The sequence below is a fragment of the Cynoglossus semilaevis genome, chromosome 8 (genome assembly GCF_000523025.1).
Source record: "Cynoglossus semilaevis isolate Cse_v1.0 chromosome 8, Cse_v1.0, whole genome shotgun sequence".
Classification (NCBI taxonomy): Eukaryota; Metazoa; Chordata; class Actinopteri; order Pleuronectiformes; family Cynoglossidae; genus Cynoglossus; species Cynoglossus semilaevis.
Window position 1 is genome coordinate 7,804,116 of NC_024314.1, and position 19,874 is coordinate 7,823,989.

At 39.9% G+C, this 19,874-nt stretch overlaps 1 protein-coding gene and 1 long non-coding RNA gene across 5 annotated transcripts in view; one reads left to right on the plus strand and one right to left on the minus strand.

Annotated features, from left to right (window-relative positions):
- Positions 1-546: 546 nt before the first annotated feature.
- On the minus strand, positions 547-9,402 carry meox1 (mesenchyme homeobox 1). The gene is made up of 3 exons (XM_008314413.3): positions 8,516-9,402; positions 4,082-4,254; positions 547-2,348 (listed from the first exon to the last, which is right to left on the minus strand). The coding sequence occupies exons 1-3, from the start codon at positions 9,021-9,023 to the stop codon at positions 2,226-2,228; spliced, it is 804 nt and encodes a 267-aa protein (XP_008312635.1). The 5' UTR covers positions 9,024-9,402; the 3' UTR covers positions 547-2,225.
- A 4,899-nt stretch (positions 9,403-14,301) lies between these two features.
- LOC103381852 (uncharacterized) overlaps positions 14,302-19,874 on the plus strand; it is a 117,984-nt gene continuing 112,411 nt past the window's right edge. For 2 of the 4 annotated variants that reach the window (XR_003050212.1, XR_003050216.1), the window contains exon 1: positions 14,302-14,680. This is a non-coding gene — a long non-coding RNA (uncharacterized LOC103381852). Of the gene's footprint in view, positions 14,963-19,874 lie in introns of all 4 variants that reach the window. The other 2 variants (XR_003050213.1, XR_003050215.1) reach the window with 2 other exon arrangements.

Genomic DNA, 19,874 nt, shown 5'->3' on the forward strand with positions numbered 1-19,874 from the left:
ATCTCTCTTTCTCAATCTCTCTCCCTCTCTCTCTCTTCCTCCTTCTCTCTCTCTATCCCTCTTTGTCCCACATATACAAACACACACACACACACACACACACACACTCAGATCCCAGGTCCAAGTGTTGGTCAGGTCACTTCAGACCATGCTGGGTCTACAGGAGACCACTTGCCACTGAGAAAACCTCCTTCAGGATTACACTGCATCAGACATGATTTAGGTCGGCGTTGATTATTGCTGATTCTGTCGTGACCTCATGGATATCCGGCCGTCGTATGAGATGTTAATTAAGATAATTGTATAGTCATTTAGAGAGATTTTGGATGAAGTTTAAACTGACACTGAAACTGGAGGTGCAGGTACATAGATATTCATGTGTCTTAGTGCTGTTTACCTAGTATGAAAAATGAACTCTTATTTTGGTTTCACTTATTTTATTTATTATTATTATTATTATTATTCTTATTATTATTATTATTATTATTATTATTATTATTATTATTATTATTATTATTATTCAGTCTTCCTTCATGTTAGCGGAGAACGTTCTCGTACTTCCCCCACAGTCAGTAGTCAGTGGTCATATGTTTTTGCTCTGATTTTCACAACACAACACATGAAGTACTAGTAAGTAATAATTACTTTTTCAAACAGGCTTAATATATATTAGAAACAGAGTAAGAGAGAGAATGAACTTGTTACTTTGCTTCACATTGCTATTTGTTTCATTTCTATTTGTTCTAAACAGACAAAAAGTGAGCGACTCTTAAACTACTTTGGCAGATGGCTAATTTGGAAAGCTAACTTCCGTTTCCGGCATTTTCGATAACAAAACAAAATAATTTTATTAATCTTGATTATTTCTGAACCTTTAGACCTGTATTTGTCTGTCATTTAATTAAAAAGTTAGTTAAAAATTGAAGCTAAAGGTTGGTTTAAAAAAAATCCAATTAGTCTGGTGAAAATTAATTCAGAAAATTAATAACATTTCCTTTTTTTAATAAGGAAAAATGTGACACAATTATGTTATTAATTAAGCATATATGGACATGAATGAATCCATCTTTTGATCAGTGCCATTTTCAGAGATTTATTATTATATATATATAGATTTATTTATTATTTCTGTTATGCTATGCTATGTCAGCCAGATGCACGGTCATCCTGTTTTTGTCGTAATTTGTTGTTACTGTCAGTTTTCACTGGCTGTGTCACAGGGAGATCCCGCCCCTCATATTAATCATAGCTGTAAATGTCAGATCACTTGACTGAAAAAACACCCTGCCAGGGAACAGAACGCTGCGCTAGTTTCAATTCCTGCATCTCAGATATTACTATTAAAGACGCTTTGTTTTTTCTCACAGACCTTACAGACCAGAACAGCAGCCCATGAAGACGACTGGGCCTTAATGTTAACTGCCACCAGCAGAGTAAATAAAAGCAAAGCCCTCATCAGTTATTTCATTCTATTCTCTGTGTAACTATAATCAGATAGAGTTTGTCCTAACCATCACCACATGATAAAGCCATCAGCCAAGAACACAGATTGACCCAACTGTCCAGTATTATCCCGGATGGAAGAAATTATTGAGATTTTTCTTTTTATCCCGTTTTTGCAGAAGATGATTTATTCTATTTGCAGAAACAGGCAACATCTGTATTTTATCAATAACTTTCAGCATGTATAAAAAGAAGAGTAAAAATGTTTAAAGGAGGAGAAAACAATTTTCTAGGAAAAGAGACAGAAATCAATAAAACAGAGTCGAAGGCACTTATGGATTGGCAAAAAAAGTTGCCAAGTGCAGAGTTTTTCCAGGTGGTTGTAGTTGGTAAAAGGCGGAGATTTCGGATTTGGCACCCGGAGAGATCGATGGTGTCACGGTCTGATAAGACATCACTGATGGTGCAGCTTCCAAATGACTGTGTCACTGATCTACAATGACCTGTTAGATCAACTCCTCTCCAGATACGGTGGTCATCGATAGAAGTTCATCAAATCACACAACTATTTACAACGAAAGATGGCAAAGAAGAAGCTCAGTGATTTCATCCTGGGAGTTATGACAATAGTAATAAAAAGTCTGTATGATATTTGCTATGGCAGCTGTTTAAGGTAGCATCAAGCCGCACGAGTGTCCACTTGATGGCAGTCTCTTTGCATCACAGGATGATTACAGATTCTATTCTTTTTTTTCCCCCATCATGCCAGCCTTCCTGTTTGTTCATTCAGAGCTGGGCGACGCAGCAGAGTCTATGTCATCATTCTCCAGGTCGTTTGGAGAAGCCGACTGTCCTCCTTTCACTCTCTTCCACTTCATCCTCCTGTTCTGAAACCACACTTTCACCTGGGGCACAGAAACACCACAAATGGTCACTTCAGACTGACTGAGGCAAATTCACTGTTTTTGATTTCACCGTTTGCCCTTAGGAGTTAAAGTACACAGCAGTAGCATCAGAAGGAGCGCTGCGTTTAAATTAAATCTCCTCCTGAAACCTATATGTGGATTGAGTTTTTTGGAGAGACTGGAGTGCAGGATTGTAAAGTCATCATTCAGGATGTAATCTATGGTCTGTTCCTGGATGAGAATATCAGGCCGTGAAACTATTTCGCTAAAAATAGTAACATGCTCTTCCTTATGCAAAAAGCATACGTTTCCAATGTAATTAAATATCCTCATTTATAATGACGTAGATCGTGTAAAACATAAGGAGTGTGTGACATCTATTGTACATTTCCAGTTGGGACACCAGTCAGATGGATGTGTTCTGAAAGCTGTTGTTGTCCAGGGAGCATTTTTAATATTTCGCCATATTCGAAAGAGAGAGTTCCTTCCCTTGACTTTTGTTTCTTTGTTAAAGCCACATTTTCAGGAAGATATAAAGGTGTGGGTTTTCTAGTAGACAAAGCTTTTAGATTTTACACAATGAGATTGTTGTTTATGCCTGTGATTTAAATGGGAAAATGAAACAGGACAACATATGATGTGATTATAATACCACAGGATACTATATGGTACAATCCTATTATTATACTAGACAATGCGATATGATATTACATGATAACAGTACAATGTTATAGGATGTGATATAACTATAAGAACATACATTATGATTAAATACATTAAAACATCATATACTACAATATGATATGATAGGATTAATAACTGCATTTTTTCTGTAAATGTTCATTGGCAAAGCAGCAGGCCTAGCTACATACTATCAGAGGTAAATTAAAAAAAATAGATAAAAATATTTAAATAAATGAGAAGCTGCCGTGCAGCACACTAAAGCTGTAAAATTAGATTACGTTTTTTTTATTAATATTTATGGCAGTTGTGAGACATTAGACTCTTTGTGATTTTTGCTGTTCCCACTTTAAACCGTGAGGTCAGAGACGTGACCTCTGCACGTCCCTCAGAGCATCACTGCTGCGTCGTTGGGTTTCAGATGTATCTTTTCATCTGCATCCACCTCGCTTTAAAGGTCATCTGCTAACAGGTCTTATTGAAAAGACAGAGTCTGGTGGGATTGGTTGGAGAAGTTGCAGTGTAAGGATGGACAGAGATTTGCTGTATGCATCTGCGTGTGTGTGTGTGTGTGTTTGAGGGGTCTGTGAAATAGATTTAGCAGCAGACAGCAGTATGTGTGGTCACTGTGGCACTGTGGCCTCATTAGGAGGAGCTGGGACACTGGTCCTGACAGACAGAGAGACCAACAGACAGAGAGACTGGGGTTTTTATCCAGCCGTGTGGACACATGTTCGCCCGATTTCATCAGGTCTGGAAATGCCGCCCACTCATTAAAAGCTGCATGACATTCTGCTACGACCACAGAAGGAAATATAGTCTGGAAAAAATGTCTCATTGTAATTTAAATTCAGCTCTGTTTATGTCTCCTGTCTAATACTGGACTGGATATAGAATAATATGAAACACCACGCTCAACGAATACTTACCTATACTACGTTGGTGTTTACTGCAGATTAATGTGTTTTCTGTCATTATTTGCTGCACTCCCACAGATGCCCAGGGCCTAGTAGTTCTGGGTATGTGTCTGTGATAAAAGCTGGGTCTGATACCTGTCTTTCTGTGAGGTCCAGGTTGACGGCGATCTCGTAGCGACGCAGTCTAGTCAGGTAGTTGTGGTGAGTGAACTCAGCTTCCAGTTCCCTCAGCTGCTCCTTGGTGAACGCTGTGCGCTCTTTCCGGGCCTTGCAGCTGGAATCCACCTTGAAACTGGAATCCTGGTTATCTGGACAGGAAGAAGATGTCATGTGATGTGAGATATACTCTAAAAAGTGCACGTCATAATGAAGCTGTCCATTCATTTCTTGTGTCTCATATGTTGAAAGCAAATAAATCAGGGTGAATAACCGGTCCTTTCTCTGGGTGGATATCCAGTTTCTCTGTGATATTTTCTCTAAAGTTTATCTGATTGACGTGTCCACTGATTTCTTGACCAGCCGCTGGACTATTAAACAAAGACTTTTAAGAATTTTCCAACCACCAAACCACAGCCCCAAAGACTCTGTAGCTGGAGGCCCCTTATATAGTAAACACCAAAACCAGGACCACCCTGACGTGGGCTCCTGAGATCAGTTCACCTGTACTTGACGTGTACCTGGGTGTGTGTGTGTGTGTGTGTTGAGTAAATTACATTACTTTGGCCTACATTTCTTCCCATTATTTGTCTGTTCAGAGTCTAAAAATACACCGTGGTGCAGCTTTGTGTTGGTCTGTGACGAGTGTGTGAGAGTGTGTGTGCTGAGGCAGGGCAGGGGCCACCAAACCAGCCACAGAGGGACCGAGTTAGGAGAGGAATGCAGCGGAACATCGTTAAAGCCTCTAACAAAAGAACAAAGGTGCGGATGTGTCCAGGTCTCCGTGATCAGTGTGTGTGTGTGTGTGTGTGTGTAGTTTCCTACTGGAACACCTAGAGGAAACTGGCATTAACTCATCCCGACATGACAGCGAACGCTGTTAGCTTTTAAGATGTCTTTATGGACACGGCTGTAGGAGCAAAGTCGGAGGTTGTGTGTGTGCGTTTATTATTGAGGCCAAGAGTCTTTTCCCTGCTGGCGGTTGAATTCTGAACCTCGTTTGCCAGGATAAAAATACATATAAGTAACCGCCTTTTATGTGTAATAATGTAAATTCGTTAACTGTGGTAATTGAGCATTAGCGGTGACACCGGCAGCTGATGTAATCCTCAGAAAAATGCCTCTAATTTGTCAGAGTGAAATGTCGTGCCTGGTGTTTGCCAGAGCGCGGAGCCAGATTCTAGAATGTTCTACCTGCTCCAGATGTGACTGGGCACAGGCAGACACACATTTGTGTGTAGTTCCTGCATATTTGCTGCTGCACCGCGTATTCATCACGCCTGAGAGTACCGCGGCTCAGACGTCAGTAATGACACGCTGCTCTGAGTGTGCGCTGGGCTGAGCTGCGCTGCCTGACCTCCTCAGCTCTGGTTTGGAGAAGGGGTGTGTGTGTGTATGGGGGGGTTAAACCATTTTAGTTGGAGTGAACACCTGGCAGGGCACACACTGGCCCTGGCTGAACAGACCCCCAATAAATATCCTGCACAGCCAGAGGCCGTAAACTTTCAGGGCGAGGGCTTCTGCTCCCAGCAGGGTCCCACAGACTCACAGCATTTGGTGCAGTTCTGGGGTGAATGGTGCAAAAGAGGGCTGTGAGAAACAACACACACACTGAACATAGTTGTGTTTTAGTGACAGTGGAATAAGTAAATAAGTTAACACTGTGTTAATAATAATATTAATATTAATATATAATATGGTAATGTTGGCAAGAGGATTTCCCAACAGTTTAATCTTAAATGGTCTCATTATTCGTGTATTATTGGTCTAAATAGTCATTTAAACACGTTAAACAAGTTTTGTTTAATGTGTTCTTTATTCACATGCATCAATCACTGCAGTAGACAGTGTACTTCAGTTCTCTGAGTCGTTATAACAGACCTTGTAAATGTGCTCAAATATTAAAATATATTTAAAATTCTTATTTAGGAATTCTGTGAACACATCTTAGGCTATTGTTGGATTTCTTATGTGAGAAAGTGCTTTTTAAAGTAGTATATAAATATTTTTTAATGCCCTTGCAACAGACATAGGGACTAAAACAATATGTATGCAGTATTTAAAAAAAGAGAAATACAGGAGGAAAAGTAAGGAAAAGTTCTAGGTGATATATGTTGTGCTCCACCTTGGATTTCATCATCTCTGAAGATTAAATTTGTTATAATTTAATTCAGATTATAAAACCTGCTGCTCTTATGTCACTGCATTTCTGTTATTTTTGTTGTGATTTTCATAGATTTTTATCCATAACAATTGCTGCACAGATCAAACTCACTGGAGACTTTGCAGGATTTGAAATACAAGAGTGAAGTATGATACTGAACATAATGTGCAGTATTATAAAACATACTGTTAGGGTCTTATCAGATTGATCAGATGCACATGTGCTGTGGTGGGAACATGTGACTTCACATCACAGTCACATACGGGCTGTACGTGCAGCTCTGTCTGTAATATAAATGCCTGCAGGACATTTTCCTAATATATGCTCAGCTCTTTCTTCAGTGAACGACTGAATGGTTCATTTCTTGAAAAAAAAAAAATTCAAGAACTGATGTAGTGGTCAGAAATGTTGCTCGCACTCCGTGGGAGATTGTGTTACGGCTTAACGACAGGAAAATGTCAATGGATAAGAATGTAAAAAGTGGGCTCGCGGGCAAGTGATTTTACCAGACGTGGTCTGGCATGTTTTCAGTGGCGTGATCGGAGGTTACAATAAGGTAAGTACAGAAAGGAGGCAGGGGAGAGCAGTGGGCGGGGGGTGAGAGGGGTCTCTACTCCCCCACAGTTCTCTGCAATCAGCATTATGACTGTTGCAAAAACTACACTGGTCGTTAAATTCCTACTGAATAAGTGCTTTCACAATATTCAACCAGATTTCTCCTGTTGTTTTTGGAAAAATCTTTTCATTTTCAGCAGTCTTACTTCATCACCTCGGAAAAAAATCTGCAGCAAATTTACCCATCACTCATTGTGAATGTTATACAAAGGAAACAAAAAATAGTGCAAATACTGGATTATTAAATGTACAGTATTTTTTCGTATTTAAGTCGTAGTTAATTGTAGTTTATTGAGATTTCATTACATTCAACTGTGAGTACTGTAATTTTTATTTTTTTTTATTTATATTATTAAGTATTATAGTCCTGAGTTCACCGCACTCTTCTATTTTTTTTCCATCCAAAACTGCAAAAAACAAAAAAGAATTCTGGTAATTGTGGGTATGTGTTCAAAATGTAAAGATTTGTATAAACTTGATTATAAAAAGATTTTTTATTACAAAGTCACAGGCGGCGATCGTCACAATAATGTCGACTGTTATAATAATCGATCGATCAATTTAGTAACAGATTGTCTTTGCAGCTGTAGTATTTTGGCCACTAAGGAAATAAGATCGACTTTTAAATTCTCTGAGTTTGTTTGGCATTTAAAATGTTTTATTTTTTATTGATTGACGCATGTGATTACAGGGACATAAATCCTACAGGGAAATGTATTATCAAATAATTGAAATCACCTTATTTGCTTTTCATTGAATAAAAACAAGCATTTTCCACACAGTATTGTGAAGCACCTGTGTGAGGATTATGAGGTCAGTATTTTATCAGCATCATGAATGTCTCCGCGCTTCCATAAACACAATAGTCTATTTCCAACGGATACGGTGGCGCAATGAAACGGTCAAATGCCTCATTATTCATTTCAGCTTTTTAAAAGCCCTTGAAACAATCAGAGGATGCAAGTGCAGCTTCAAGTGTGCGTCTGCAGCACAGAAGTGTGTGTCACCTACTCACCTTTCACATAGCTGTCTGCTGAGAGTGTTCTTTAGCTAGAATGTCAGAGCCAGATGTGATACAGGATGTTGTAGAAATTCTTAGCAGCAAAGTCCATGTGGGATGGGAAATTTTTGTGTAATTCTGGTCTGTTTAATTTGAGATTTATTTTCTTTTTCTTTTTATTCTAGTCAATGTGCTTTTTAGTTTTTCAGCAGTCAATGTGATGATCCCTGGAACACGTCCATGTTTCCTTCTTATCTTCTCTCTCTAATTCCATCTATAGAGACTACTGTCCTGTCCTAATGCTCTCAGATGTGACTTCAGGAAACAAATCTTTCCCTGTCCTAGAGTTTCTGCCTAGAGTTTCTGCCATGGTTTTTTAGGAATGTAAAAATGTTAAATGGAGACATTGTGTATTTTGTCATGTGGTTTTGAAAATAGAAAATATGGAAAATGTCAATCAATCTATCATGAATTCAAAACTGAAATTGATATTATATTTCTTGCTTATGATATTTTTGGGCTATTGAATTTAGTTGTAGACGAGTGTATCAGAGATGGAGCAGTGGATTAGAGATCAATAACAGGAGCAGTGGTTGCAGCCTGGTCTCATTTCTCCCAGTTCACCAGGACTCACCTGCAGCATCTCTCTTCCTCTTACTGGAGCTCTTCTTGTCCGAGTCGCCCGACGCCACACTTTGGGGCGAGTACTCTCCCTCCAGGCAGCCTGGCCCAGCACCTGGCAGTCTCTCCCCACCTACACTGTCCATCTCAGGCCCTCCACTTCCACCACCGCCACCACCTCCACCGTTCACTGCTGCCGGGGTGACCACAGGTGGGCAGGCCTCGGGCGCTCTCACCCTGGTCTCGCAGGGGTTGAACTGCCAGTCAGCCCTCTGGTACCCACCCTGGCTCTCCTGGTACAGTCTGTCGTCTCGAGGGTAGGCTGCGTGTGGTGTAGTTGGCACGAGGCAGGAGCTGGAGAAGTCCGTGTAGGCCAGGAACTCGGGCTTCTGGTGCAGGGAGAACGGGCCCTGCTGGTAGGGCGACTGTAGGTTGGCACCAGAGTGAGGATTCCTCATGCAGCCCCAGATCGGGCCGCTGGGATGGGCGCTCCGCATGCAGCTGCTGGCCGGCTGATCCATGCTGATGCACAAATACTTTTCTTTACTAAGTTCTTGCTGTAAAGTCAGTGTCTTCAGAGCAGCATCCAGTTCATGGGACTAAATGATCGTCCAATGCACGTCCAACGTCGGAATACTCACTTGTGACGACGGCTGCTGAGTCTTTAGCGGTCCAGAAGCGAGCGAGGAGAAACACCTTCCTGTGACAGCGTGTTTGCCTGTCTCTCTCTTTGTGTGTGTGTGTGTGTGAGAGAGACGTCCTTCAGAGCCTCTGCTCCTCACACACTTTCCCTCTCTCTGCCTTCTCTGGCCTGTGGCTCACCAGGAGAGCTGAATCCACAACTGCAGGACTCCCCTCCTCAGGCTGGCTGTTTTCACAACTCTTCTAAGGCATTCTTGACAAGTGAGCCCTCCTCCTTTTTTAAAATATTGGTGGGGAAGAGGGGCAATGGAGTGTAACGTGAGATTGCAGAGGAGGAGTCCTGTCGACCACATGTTGGTAGTACCCTCCAAACAACCTTGCTTCATCAACTATTAATCACAGAGGAAATTTTATATGCACATCTAATGGGCTTTCCAGACAAGGGATTTTTAAAGGGACATTGTCTGTAAAATATAAAGCGAGCACCCACCCACAGGGGAGCTGGGGACCGGGACTTGCTTCAGCTCCTTAGCACTTTCTGACACCCAATTTAGTTCCACTTTTTTGACACCCTTCGGTGGAAAGTTAACCCTCAGCCATTTCCTCTGCACCTTATGATCCCCGTCTGTCCGCTCCGATCTAAAATGTCTTTTCCTTTTTTGTGTGCACACTAGTGTAAGGCACACCCAAATCCACCTGGCTGGACTTTCAACAACTTGGAAGTGATAAGAAACTTGGATTTGACATTGGCTATACGTGCGCTCACACCTCTTAAAGATTTTCTCACTTTAGCAAAACACAAGATGAAATATCAGAGGCATACTTCAAAAATACTAGCTCATATTTTCTCTTTGCAAATGCTCTGACTGATGGATGGAGCACTTTCTTCTCTCTTGGCATTAACAGAACTGCAGCTGAAATTTTAAGCAGTAGCCACAGTTGTGTGTGTGTGTGTGTGTGTGTGTGTGACAGGAATCACATGTATATGAACCACATCTGGTTCACGAAAAGGATGTTATTATTCAATTTTCTGATCGCTGATTTTAAAATTTGCACAGGACTCATGATAGAAGCCACTTCTCCATGAAGTAATGTCTCTAATACCATTAAAACCTTGTTGGCTTAGCCAAACTTTGGACTAGATTTCAGCGTATCCATTACCCAATAAACCCTCTCGACCACACTTTACAGATGCACACAGTTTCTGCTCATACTGCTCATATTTTTGAGCTGAGGTTCAGCCTCGCTCCTCGTGTGTCCTCACTTTGCTCCTGACCTTTTAAAATGCTGATGAACACACCTCCATCAGGACCACAGCCAATTAAAGAAGCTGAGATCTGCTTCACAAAGAGGACTCAGCTTCTTGTCTTAAATGGGACATTGGAATATCACCTGACCATCTTCTCTAGATATATTCATTCAAAAATAAGCTCTGGAAAATATAGAGAAATATCTCTAATGCCCCAAAGGCAGAAGGAAATGGAAAAAGTAAAAAAAAGAGACATTAAAAAGCAGCCAAGAGCAAATCTGATTAGGGGGAAGCCAACAAAATTAGGGAGAGGAAAAGATGAGAGAAAATAAAAGAGAAAGTGGGATAGAGGAAGCAGCCGAGAGACCAAAAGAGGAGTGTTTGAGGTCACACACCAAACCCTTTCCATTTACCCAGCAAATTGTTGAGCCATGAAGCATCCCTCGCTTTTACTGGCAGTCTGGGCTTTGGCCACTCTGCAGGGAACAGAGGTTACTCTACATTTGTGGTCAGAGCAGGGCCCATCTGTGTGTCAGTATAAATTATACCATGTGTCTGTGCGTGCTGTTAGAAAAATACACCACAGACAGTTTCCGCACGTGTCTCCTGTGTTTTTGTGAGAGATGAGAAAGTCCCAAAATGTGCAGTGAAAGGATTTAATGAGGTAAGTGCAAATTTGTTTGTAGTTCTGTTTGTTTATAGCATTAGTATCCTATTGAGAAGCAGCTCATGTTACTTCATAAATGCAATGATATTTTGAGCACGGTTAGAGACAAAGAGCACAGTATAAAATGTAACACATATTTGCATTTTAGTGCTGTGTTCACTCTTGGGTCTGTCTGATCACATGTACATTTACTACATCCATGAAGATGAAGATGAAGAAGAAGATGAATCCCTTTCAGCTAATCCCTTTATCTCAAGGCTCACCACAGCTTTAAACTCTGTGATTCTCAGAGTCAATCAAACAGTCACAGTTATAATCATTCCACAAAACATGTCATGCTAACACCCTTCAGCCTTCCAAATTGTTTGGCGTAATGGAGCCTTACTATTTCATCCCATGTGGCCCGGACTGTATTTGAAATTTAAAAATACTCAGTGAAATATTGCTGTGGTGCCAAAACACAGTTTTGGACAGGACAGATTACATTTGTGTTTAACTTAATTATAACCAATGTTTTAAAGGATCACAGTTAGTTCTCCTTGTGTTTACATTTTTGATTGGACCTGGTCCCCTCTGAAATCAAGACTCTGACGTGGGCTACATTTATTTCATATTTTTAGGCTTTTTATTTAATAGAAAATGAAGAGTAGGATTTCAAGTGACACTGTGGCAGAATTGGAACTTTGGACATTCAGGAATATGTTTTTACAATTATGGATCTAAGAATACTCTTTAACAACCCCTAAAATAGGCCACGTCTATTTCAACTTTTCTTTTCCACCAGGTCTGTGATGTTGTGCCACGACTGTGTGTCCGTGTGTGTGTGTACCACGGATGGCTCGTGAGGACCATTTTTATTGGGACACTTTGTCCTTATGTGGGCATTTTCTGTTCAGAATTAGGGTTAGAATTGGGGTGAGTTAAGTCATATTTTATGATAGGTAAATAATTATCTCAAAAACCTTGTGTGCGCGAGTGAAAGAGAGAGAGATTCCACTAAACCCTGACACATTGAACCAGTACTGAACCAAAAAAGAAATACTCTTGGTTTTCTTTACAGTTACACATGAGTAATGGAGATACTGACTGACACAGACAGTGCTGCTGCAACACCGCTGGAATTTTTATTGACAAAGTCATATATTTATTCACTTTCTGGGAGCAGGGGCCAATGCCAGCACCCATGGACAGTTCACTTGTCAATCACAGGGTCCAGCAACCACTCATAGCATTCTTAAATCACTCTTTATATTCATTAATTTAGTGTCTAACTGAGCTGGTCCTGAGTGTGTGGAGCAGAACATGTAAACTCCATACAGAAACTCAGTACCCATATTTTTTCTTTCATTTAGTGGCAAATGTACTACTTAATTATTGAGGTAATTTATTTGAATATACATGATGTACTACTGTTTTAATACTTCAGCTTCCCTGAAGACCTTAATTCTTAGCTTCTCTATGACAGTAAAGAAAATCATTTTGGGTATAAAGAGAAAAACATTCATTTTGTAGATTTAGAAAACAAACTGCCGTAGTCGCAGCCGTAGACTGAGGGTTTTTGCAGTTGCCATTTTACTGCATATTTTGTCAATACACTGTGTCTCAACTACCTCGAGAAATGATGGGTGCATTTTTCAGTGATAAACCAGCTCTTCTTCAGTGAAGTCATGGCATGTGTGTGTGGGAAACCTTTGTTTGGCCAAGGTGGTAGTATGTGAACCCAGAGTCTGCCGTGGACATCATGGATTAAAGACGAATGAGCTGGACATGAGTCACACCTCCCCTCACCCTGCTCACAACCTGTTACTGTCAATCTAGCACTGTGTGTGTGTGTGTGTGTGTGTGTAAGTGGGAGAAAGTGAAAGTATGAAAACTTTCCATAGACATAAATTCAGTGGGTTTTTGTTCAGTGTTCGGCTGTTTTTCTACGTCCACAGCTGTTCCCTGGCAAAGGGATCAAATAATTCAGAGCTACTTTGTCAATTTTTGTGTGTGTGTTTTCATTTGATCCATCTTCGTGACATTGCCAGGATTGGGGCCCTCCATCAGTCTCCTGACTCTGACAAAGTGACCCCCCGCGACCTTGCTTCAAGTCTCTTGGGCTTTGCTCGGAGGTGGGGGTTCCTTATTCCTGCTACTGTCCTGGAGAAATGTGGTGGTGTTGGTGGTGGGTTAGGAACTTCCCAGGTCATTTCCCAGAGAAATCTTTGGGTAACTTTGCAAACCTGTTCTTTTTTTCCCCAATATAAATGAATGTTTTGGGTTTTTTTTCAAAACAATGTCACATGTTATGTCTTTAAATGCAAGTTCAACAGTAGAATACACAGGAATTGTCACTGTTTTTTTGTCATTAAAAATGATTTACCCTTTATGGATTTCTTTGCTTTACGGATACCAGATTACTTTCTATGAGCTAAATATCCATTGCACTTTCTTAAAGAAAAGTATAGTATTTCAGAGAGTGGTGCAGCTTAGGTTGATGAGGTATTACTCTGTTAAGTCAAACCTGTTGTTGCCCTTGAACCACAAATCTAAAGCTATCAGTAACTCCTAATAGCACCGTGCAACAGCCTGTGTAATGTGTGTACATTTGGGCAATTTTCTGTACGAGGTTTCCCTGAATGGGGTGGAAAATAAAAACAGGAAATGAGTAAATGGTTGAAAATAGTCATTCAGAGCCAAGTCAACTTAGGTAACGATTTGCAAATACACAACGTGCTCAGCCAGCAGCTTCAGGCAGAGAGAGATCAGAGAGAGATGGAGTGATTTTTCTTCTGTAGTTTGCCAACAGTGTTAGCTGTGTTGGCTAGGGAACGTACTCTACTGACTATGGCACTCAATGTGGAGGTTCCTCAGCCAGAACAAAAATGCTGCCAGTGGTTTCTGTCTGTAAAAGGAGACTTGAAGAGCGAGGCTAGAAAACAGCTGAGGAAAAATATATTCCATGGTTAAATATAGACTATATATAAGAACTGGACGTAGCTGTAACCAGTCCTCAGCAGAGCACTGAACACATTTCAATGGCATCAAAAGTGTCATAAAAGTACATCAATGAGTAAAGGAGCAACTTATTTGATTTGGTTTCAAATCCATTTAAATATTTACAGCCTTAAATACTACACTGAATTCTAATTTAACAAGAAATAATGACATTTTTGCAAATTTACAGGTAAAAAGCACCTTATACTTGTGCACAAAAGCACGGTATAAGACAGTACATAGGCGTAGATACATCATGTGATTGACAGCTGAATTATCCAATAAGAGTCTGATGTATGTAAATATACATTTATCTTTTTACAAAATGTTTTATTATATTAAGCAAAAAATGCTTTTTAAGAGTGTATCATACGGCAGACTTTCCTGCAGATGCTATAAAGCATGGCCTTCATATAGGACTATTGTTGAGAGGCAGTTAGCAGTAAACTACCTGCTGATTGTCCTGCTGTGTGTGTATGCATCTCTGTGTGTCTGTGTGTGTGTTTTAAGATTAGGATGGGAGGAAGGTCACACGTGCTAATAATCACACATGATTGGAATCAGCTGTTGGCACCGCTCTCTTGCTATTGTGAGGAAATATTAGAGCTCTCGGAGCCCCAGGACGTTCATCATCTCAAATTGTGAGCTTGTTTACCATATTTCTAAAGTTTGAATTTTTCAGCAAATATATCCGACAGTGTCTGACCACACTGCTCTAAAATTATAGGCACAGAAATAAGTCCGGGAGAGAGCATGCAGGTCTCAGAGGGGATCAGTCATTTCACAGCATTGTACTTTCAGCATAACTTGTTATGAATTTGAGTTGATTTATCACACGCACGTACAATTCTGACTGGCTGTTTGTTCACTTGGATGGATTGCGGTAAACAGAACACCTTTTACGACAATTCAGCAGTTTACTGGTGAGACTCCTAGGAGATACCGAGCATCACATGTGTATACTGAACGTTTATATATATATATAAAAGTTTAAATCTCGTTCATTATCCTTTCAGTTCTATTGCTTCCAGGCAATTATAGTAAATGCTTCATGATGTTTACCAGCACTGTGTAAACTGTAATTTTCTACTGGCATGCAGGTAGTTTGCATAAGATTGATTAGAGCATTTTGATTTTTTTTTCTCTGCCAAAGTCAGTTAAAAGAGAGAGTTATTTTTTTTACTTTCTTAAACGGTTTTGCTGTTCCAAATGTATACTATAATGAAAAAAGTGTTTTTTAATTTATTTTGTTTTTCTGCTTTGCACATTGCAGCAAACATTGACTCGTCCTGCAGACTTGCGTTCTACAGCATCCTTTTAAACAGCACTTTGTAGCTTTAGCTCTAGTTCTGTGCTCACTGGTGGAGTCCAACCAGAGGATGTCAGTGTTTAATTGTCTAATATAATTCTAAAACTCTTCTTACTACAAACTATTTTTGATCTACAAGTAAAACAACTGTCGTTTTGCCTCTGTCATACAGGGCACACCCAGGAATCTGAATGGAGGCCTAATGAGTGCTGACATTAGTCTTAATGAAAATGGACATTTGTTGATGTATAAAGTTGATGTACTGCAGCTTTAAATCCAGCGAGTGAACTCTCTCTGACAAGGTGCCATGTGTGGTTGGTTTTTTGATAAAATGCATCTTGTTTTACATCACAGAATAGATGCCTGGTGTAATGACCACAGACACAATGTCCTGTCATATATTTTAGGTCTACAGCTTCCACTTTGGTTACTGTTACAACAATGAAAACAACATTTTTACCTCACAGACACCACACCTCTAAGATAAATGGATCCAATGCTACAATATATGACCACATACTGTATAAGTATGACCAGACCAGTGGGGCCGGGCTACTGATTTCATTGGCAGCAGCAGCAGCAAGGTTTTTTTGTTGTTTTTCTTTTTCACTGCTACATTCTCACTTTACTAAGGGCTGCAGTGTGAGATGAAGGTACTTTCATGGAAATCAATTGAAGAGTGCTCTCTTGTGGTTTAAGGTTGCAACAACTCAGTAAGTCCTCAAACATCTTCCTTCCAGTTGCTTCCTTTTCTTGAGGATGATTTTTCAATTTTTTTTCAGATTTAAATTTTACTTTTAAATGGTTCCTCATGCAGAACACATGGAAGTCAGTGGAACAACCCAGAATCCATTTAGGGTAAATGCCAGGTGATCATTTACCTGCTGTATACCTGGTGTTTTTCAGTTGCTATTATAACAGGGTAAAATTCCCTTTTATAATCTTCTGATTAATCTCATTTGAAACTGATTCAATTGATTAGACTTTATTCATTCCACACTTAGGAAATTTAAAGAAAAAAAAAGAGAGGAGACCAAAATAATGATTAAATGGACTTTAAATTAGAGACAATAAATAAAAATGAACATTCTAAATATATAATAAAATTATATAAAATTATAAATATATAAAATATATAATAAAAAGGTAATAAAAATATAATATACCAAAATTGTTAACTCATTTGATATACTGTGTACTGATGTTAATATAATTTCCAATTTTTCCCAAAGCTAGGTCTTCGTCAGCTTTTAGTCTTTCAGCCTCTTCTTCAAACACCACAACCATGAAGCAGGAGTGTTAGTGTTTACCAGCCAGAGCCCCAAACCCAACTGGACACCACGGTCCGATTAAGAACGGCATTAGCACCAAAGGTTCAAGAGTCGTAACTGTCAAAATCTGGCTGTTATTCAGAAAAGAGAATTTACAACCACTAGGAAAGATCTGACTTTTTTCTACTTCCTAAAATATATTTATTGAAATGCAGTGCTGTGTTAAAATACTTTCCCCGGTGTATAGGATTTTTGAAAGTTCTGTATTTTGGAAGCAAGTTATTCTCCATCAGGGCCAATAATTACAGAATAATAACTCCCTCAACTGTAACAATCAAATTTTGTGTGATGGCTGCAGTGACTGTGCTTTCCACCTTGGCCTTCAGAGCGTTTTTGTTCATTATACTACAGGAACCTGGAGTCATCTAGTTGGTAGCAAACACTTTGTCATCCTACCACTGTGAAACAATGAATAAATCAAACTGAAAGGTGGTCAAGGCCACTGACTGCTCACATTTTTGTGGGTGTCAGGAGTGACTGATTGGTTATGCCTGTTCAGGTGTGTGTGTTTGTGTATGAGTGTGTGTGCGTGTACAGTAGCACTGTTGCGTGTTCATGGATTACCTTCCTTCCTGTCTGCCTCATCTCGTTTCCAAACAGCACAGGGCTAGACTTCCTGCTCTGGGAGCTGGAGCTCTTTGAAGAAGCCTACTGAGCACGCTCAGAGAAAAGTCAGGATCAGGCTGGGTTAACAAACACCACTGAAGGGAATAAAGGCACCAGGCCAAACATTTCACTATAGCAGAACACTACCTCCTTAGAGAATACACCCCAAGGGCACGGGGGGCACCAGGTCCCCGAAGCTGACTGTGGTAGGTTCTAGAACCGAGTTGTTGACATGTAAGGAACAAGGTGGCAAGGAGGCATGTCGGCACATACAGACCACACCCTACAGTATGTAGACCTTAGGCATGGAAAAAAACATTCTGAGACAATGTGAGGAGTTGAACCTCCACCCAAACATTAGGCTGCAGGTAATAAAAATCCCCAGGCGCACACACACAAAAGGAAGAAACATCCTCTTAATGGGTTAGCAGACAGTTTCCCTGCAGATTTACAAGCTGTGATGTCAGCAGAGGAGTTGTTGTGTTTTGTGTTTTTCCTGTCTGAACAGCAGCTTCCTGTTTGTCCACACACATCATTATTGATGTGAGGCCTACTTATATACGTGTGGGAAAGGAATGTAAATGAAATTACCGGATACTGTACATGTGCATTACTCATACATTAAATAGTATATTAGTAATGACTTTCAGAACAACAAGTATTTATGTAGTGGTATTTGTCATCAGAATACGTTGTTCATTACATTCTGAACCCATTTAGAGGATGTTCTGTTACTAGCCTGGTTGTGAGTGTTAAAGTTGTTGACAGTCCATTACAATAGGTCCATGTCTGGTCTAGTTGTCCATACATGTGGTGTCATCACATTTCGACCAACCCATCTCATGCTTTATCTTTAATTTCCTCTAAATTAGACCTGAATCAACAGGGCTAAAACAACAAATTGTTGGTAAAAACATTAACAAGGCAGTGCATGGAAACCTCTGTTTAAATGTGCATTCAATGACTGTTTCTATAAAAGTTTATATGATATTTCTTATCTTCCGTTAAGGCGTTACAAATATAACTCACCACCTCACATGTAATTTGTCTTACTCTCTGTGTGTGTGTTCTTCTTGTCCTAAATGAGTGTGGACATTTCTTGGAAAAAAACTTTGCTGGACACGGCCTGTGCCAGTATTTTTGAAAATGAGAAGTGATGGATGTGAAGAAACATGAGACAGAGACAGCAAACAATAGGACTGAAATAGTCCAAGTCAGAGCAGCACAGTTTCACTCTCAGAGGTTCGTGTGATGAAAGTGAAAAAATTTAACCAAAATGTTGAAAGCGTCCTGATTGGTTAATGCTATTGTCAGATGTATAATGACAGTGTGCCAGTGCCTTAGCTTTCACGCTGTGGGCAGATCAATGCACTGTGTGACACATTGACCGGGTATGAGTCAGCTGACCTGCAATGTGAGATGAATTCCCACTGAAGGCCACCAGAGCGATAATTACCAAGTGTGTAGAAGCATTAGCGTGACACTGAGGTCAAAAGAGGGCACGATATCACGTGTGGTTAAAAAAAATAACATATGCAGCACGAGAACAGACAGAAGAAAACAAATGTCTATATTTAGTTGGCTGACTCTTTTATGGTGATGGATACTGTACTGGGTAAGTCAGCCCTCAATCAAAAAGAGGAAAAAAAGGAATGAGAGGAGGAAGAAAATAAAAATGAAGGGGAGGAAAGAAATTCCAGATGTCAACAATAAACTTTGTCCAGCTCCGGTTTGTGGCCACTGGAGCTTTGTGTACCTGCCCCTGCTAAAGCCATTACCCCTGACTGCAGAGCTAGGGGAGCAGCACAACAAAGCCAGAGCATTCCTGGAAGATCTTCAGTCAGGTCACCAGCATCTTCCTGACAATTCTGCTTCTCACCCTCCTATGGACACTGCGTTAATTTGACAGTGTGGTAAAAGAGGGAAAAGAATCGTGTGGAAAATATACAATGATTGAGTGTACAGAGTGTGTCCTCTCGTTAGGATGTCTGAGTGGGTACTTTGACTTGTGCGCTGAGCAATAGTGAGAACATTAATTCCTGAAGTTTCTAAGAATGTTTACTTCCTGTTTTGGATGAGCAGTAAATACAGTTTGTTTAGTTGCACTGCCAGTCTGTCGCTTAAAACAGAATGTTGCTTCATGTAATGTTTTCAATCCCAGAATTCTCAGGAATCTGGTCCCAATCTATGGCTTTACTGGACAGAAAAAACAGCTTAGTAAAAATATCACTGAGACTGTCTCTCACTTCATGTTGTTGCAGGTTTGTCAAACAGTAAATGCAGTGACAGTGTCTGTAGTCAATGAATGTGGGATTTAATTATCTCACTTTACTGAGTTATTGAATCCAGATAATTTTAAATTATCAACTTGTGTGTCTAAATATTGATGATATTTTTTCATAAAAATAAAATTAATGATTATAACTCAAAATAAAGTGTTTTGAATTTGGAACTACATCTGATCCTTTATAGAGTTTTGTCCCTTTTTGATCATTTTTTGTTTTTAGTTTTTTACTTTTACAAAAATTGTGCAAAAGTACTTGTGTAAGACAACATGCTACACTGAAAAGATGATGACTGAACCTTAAC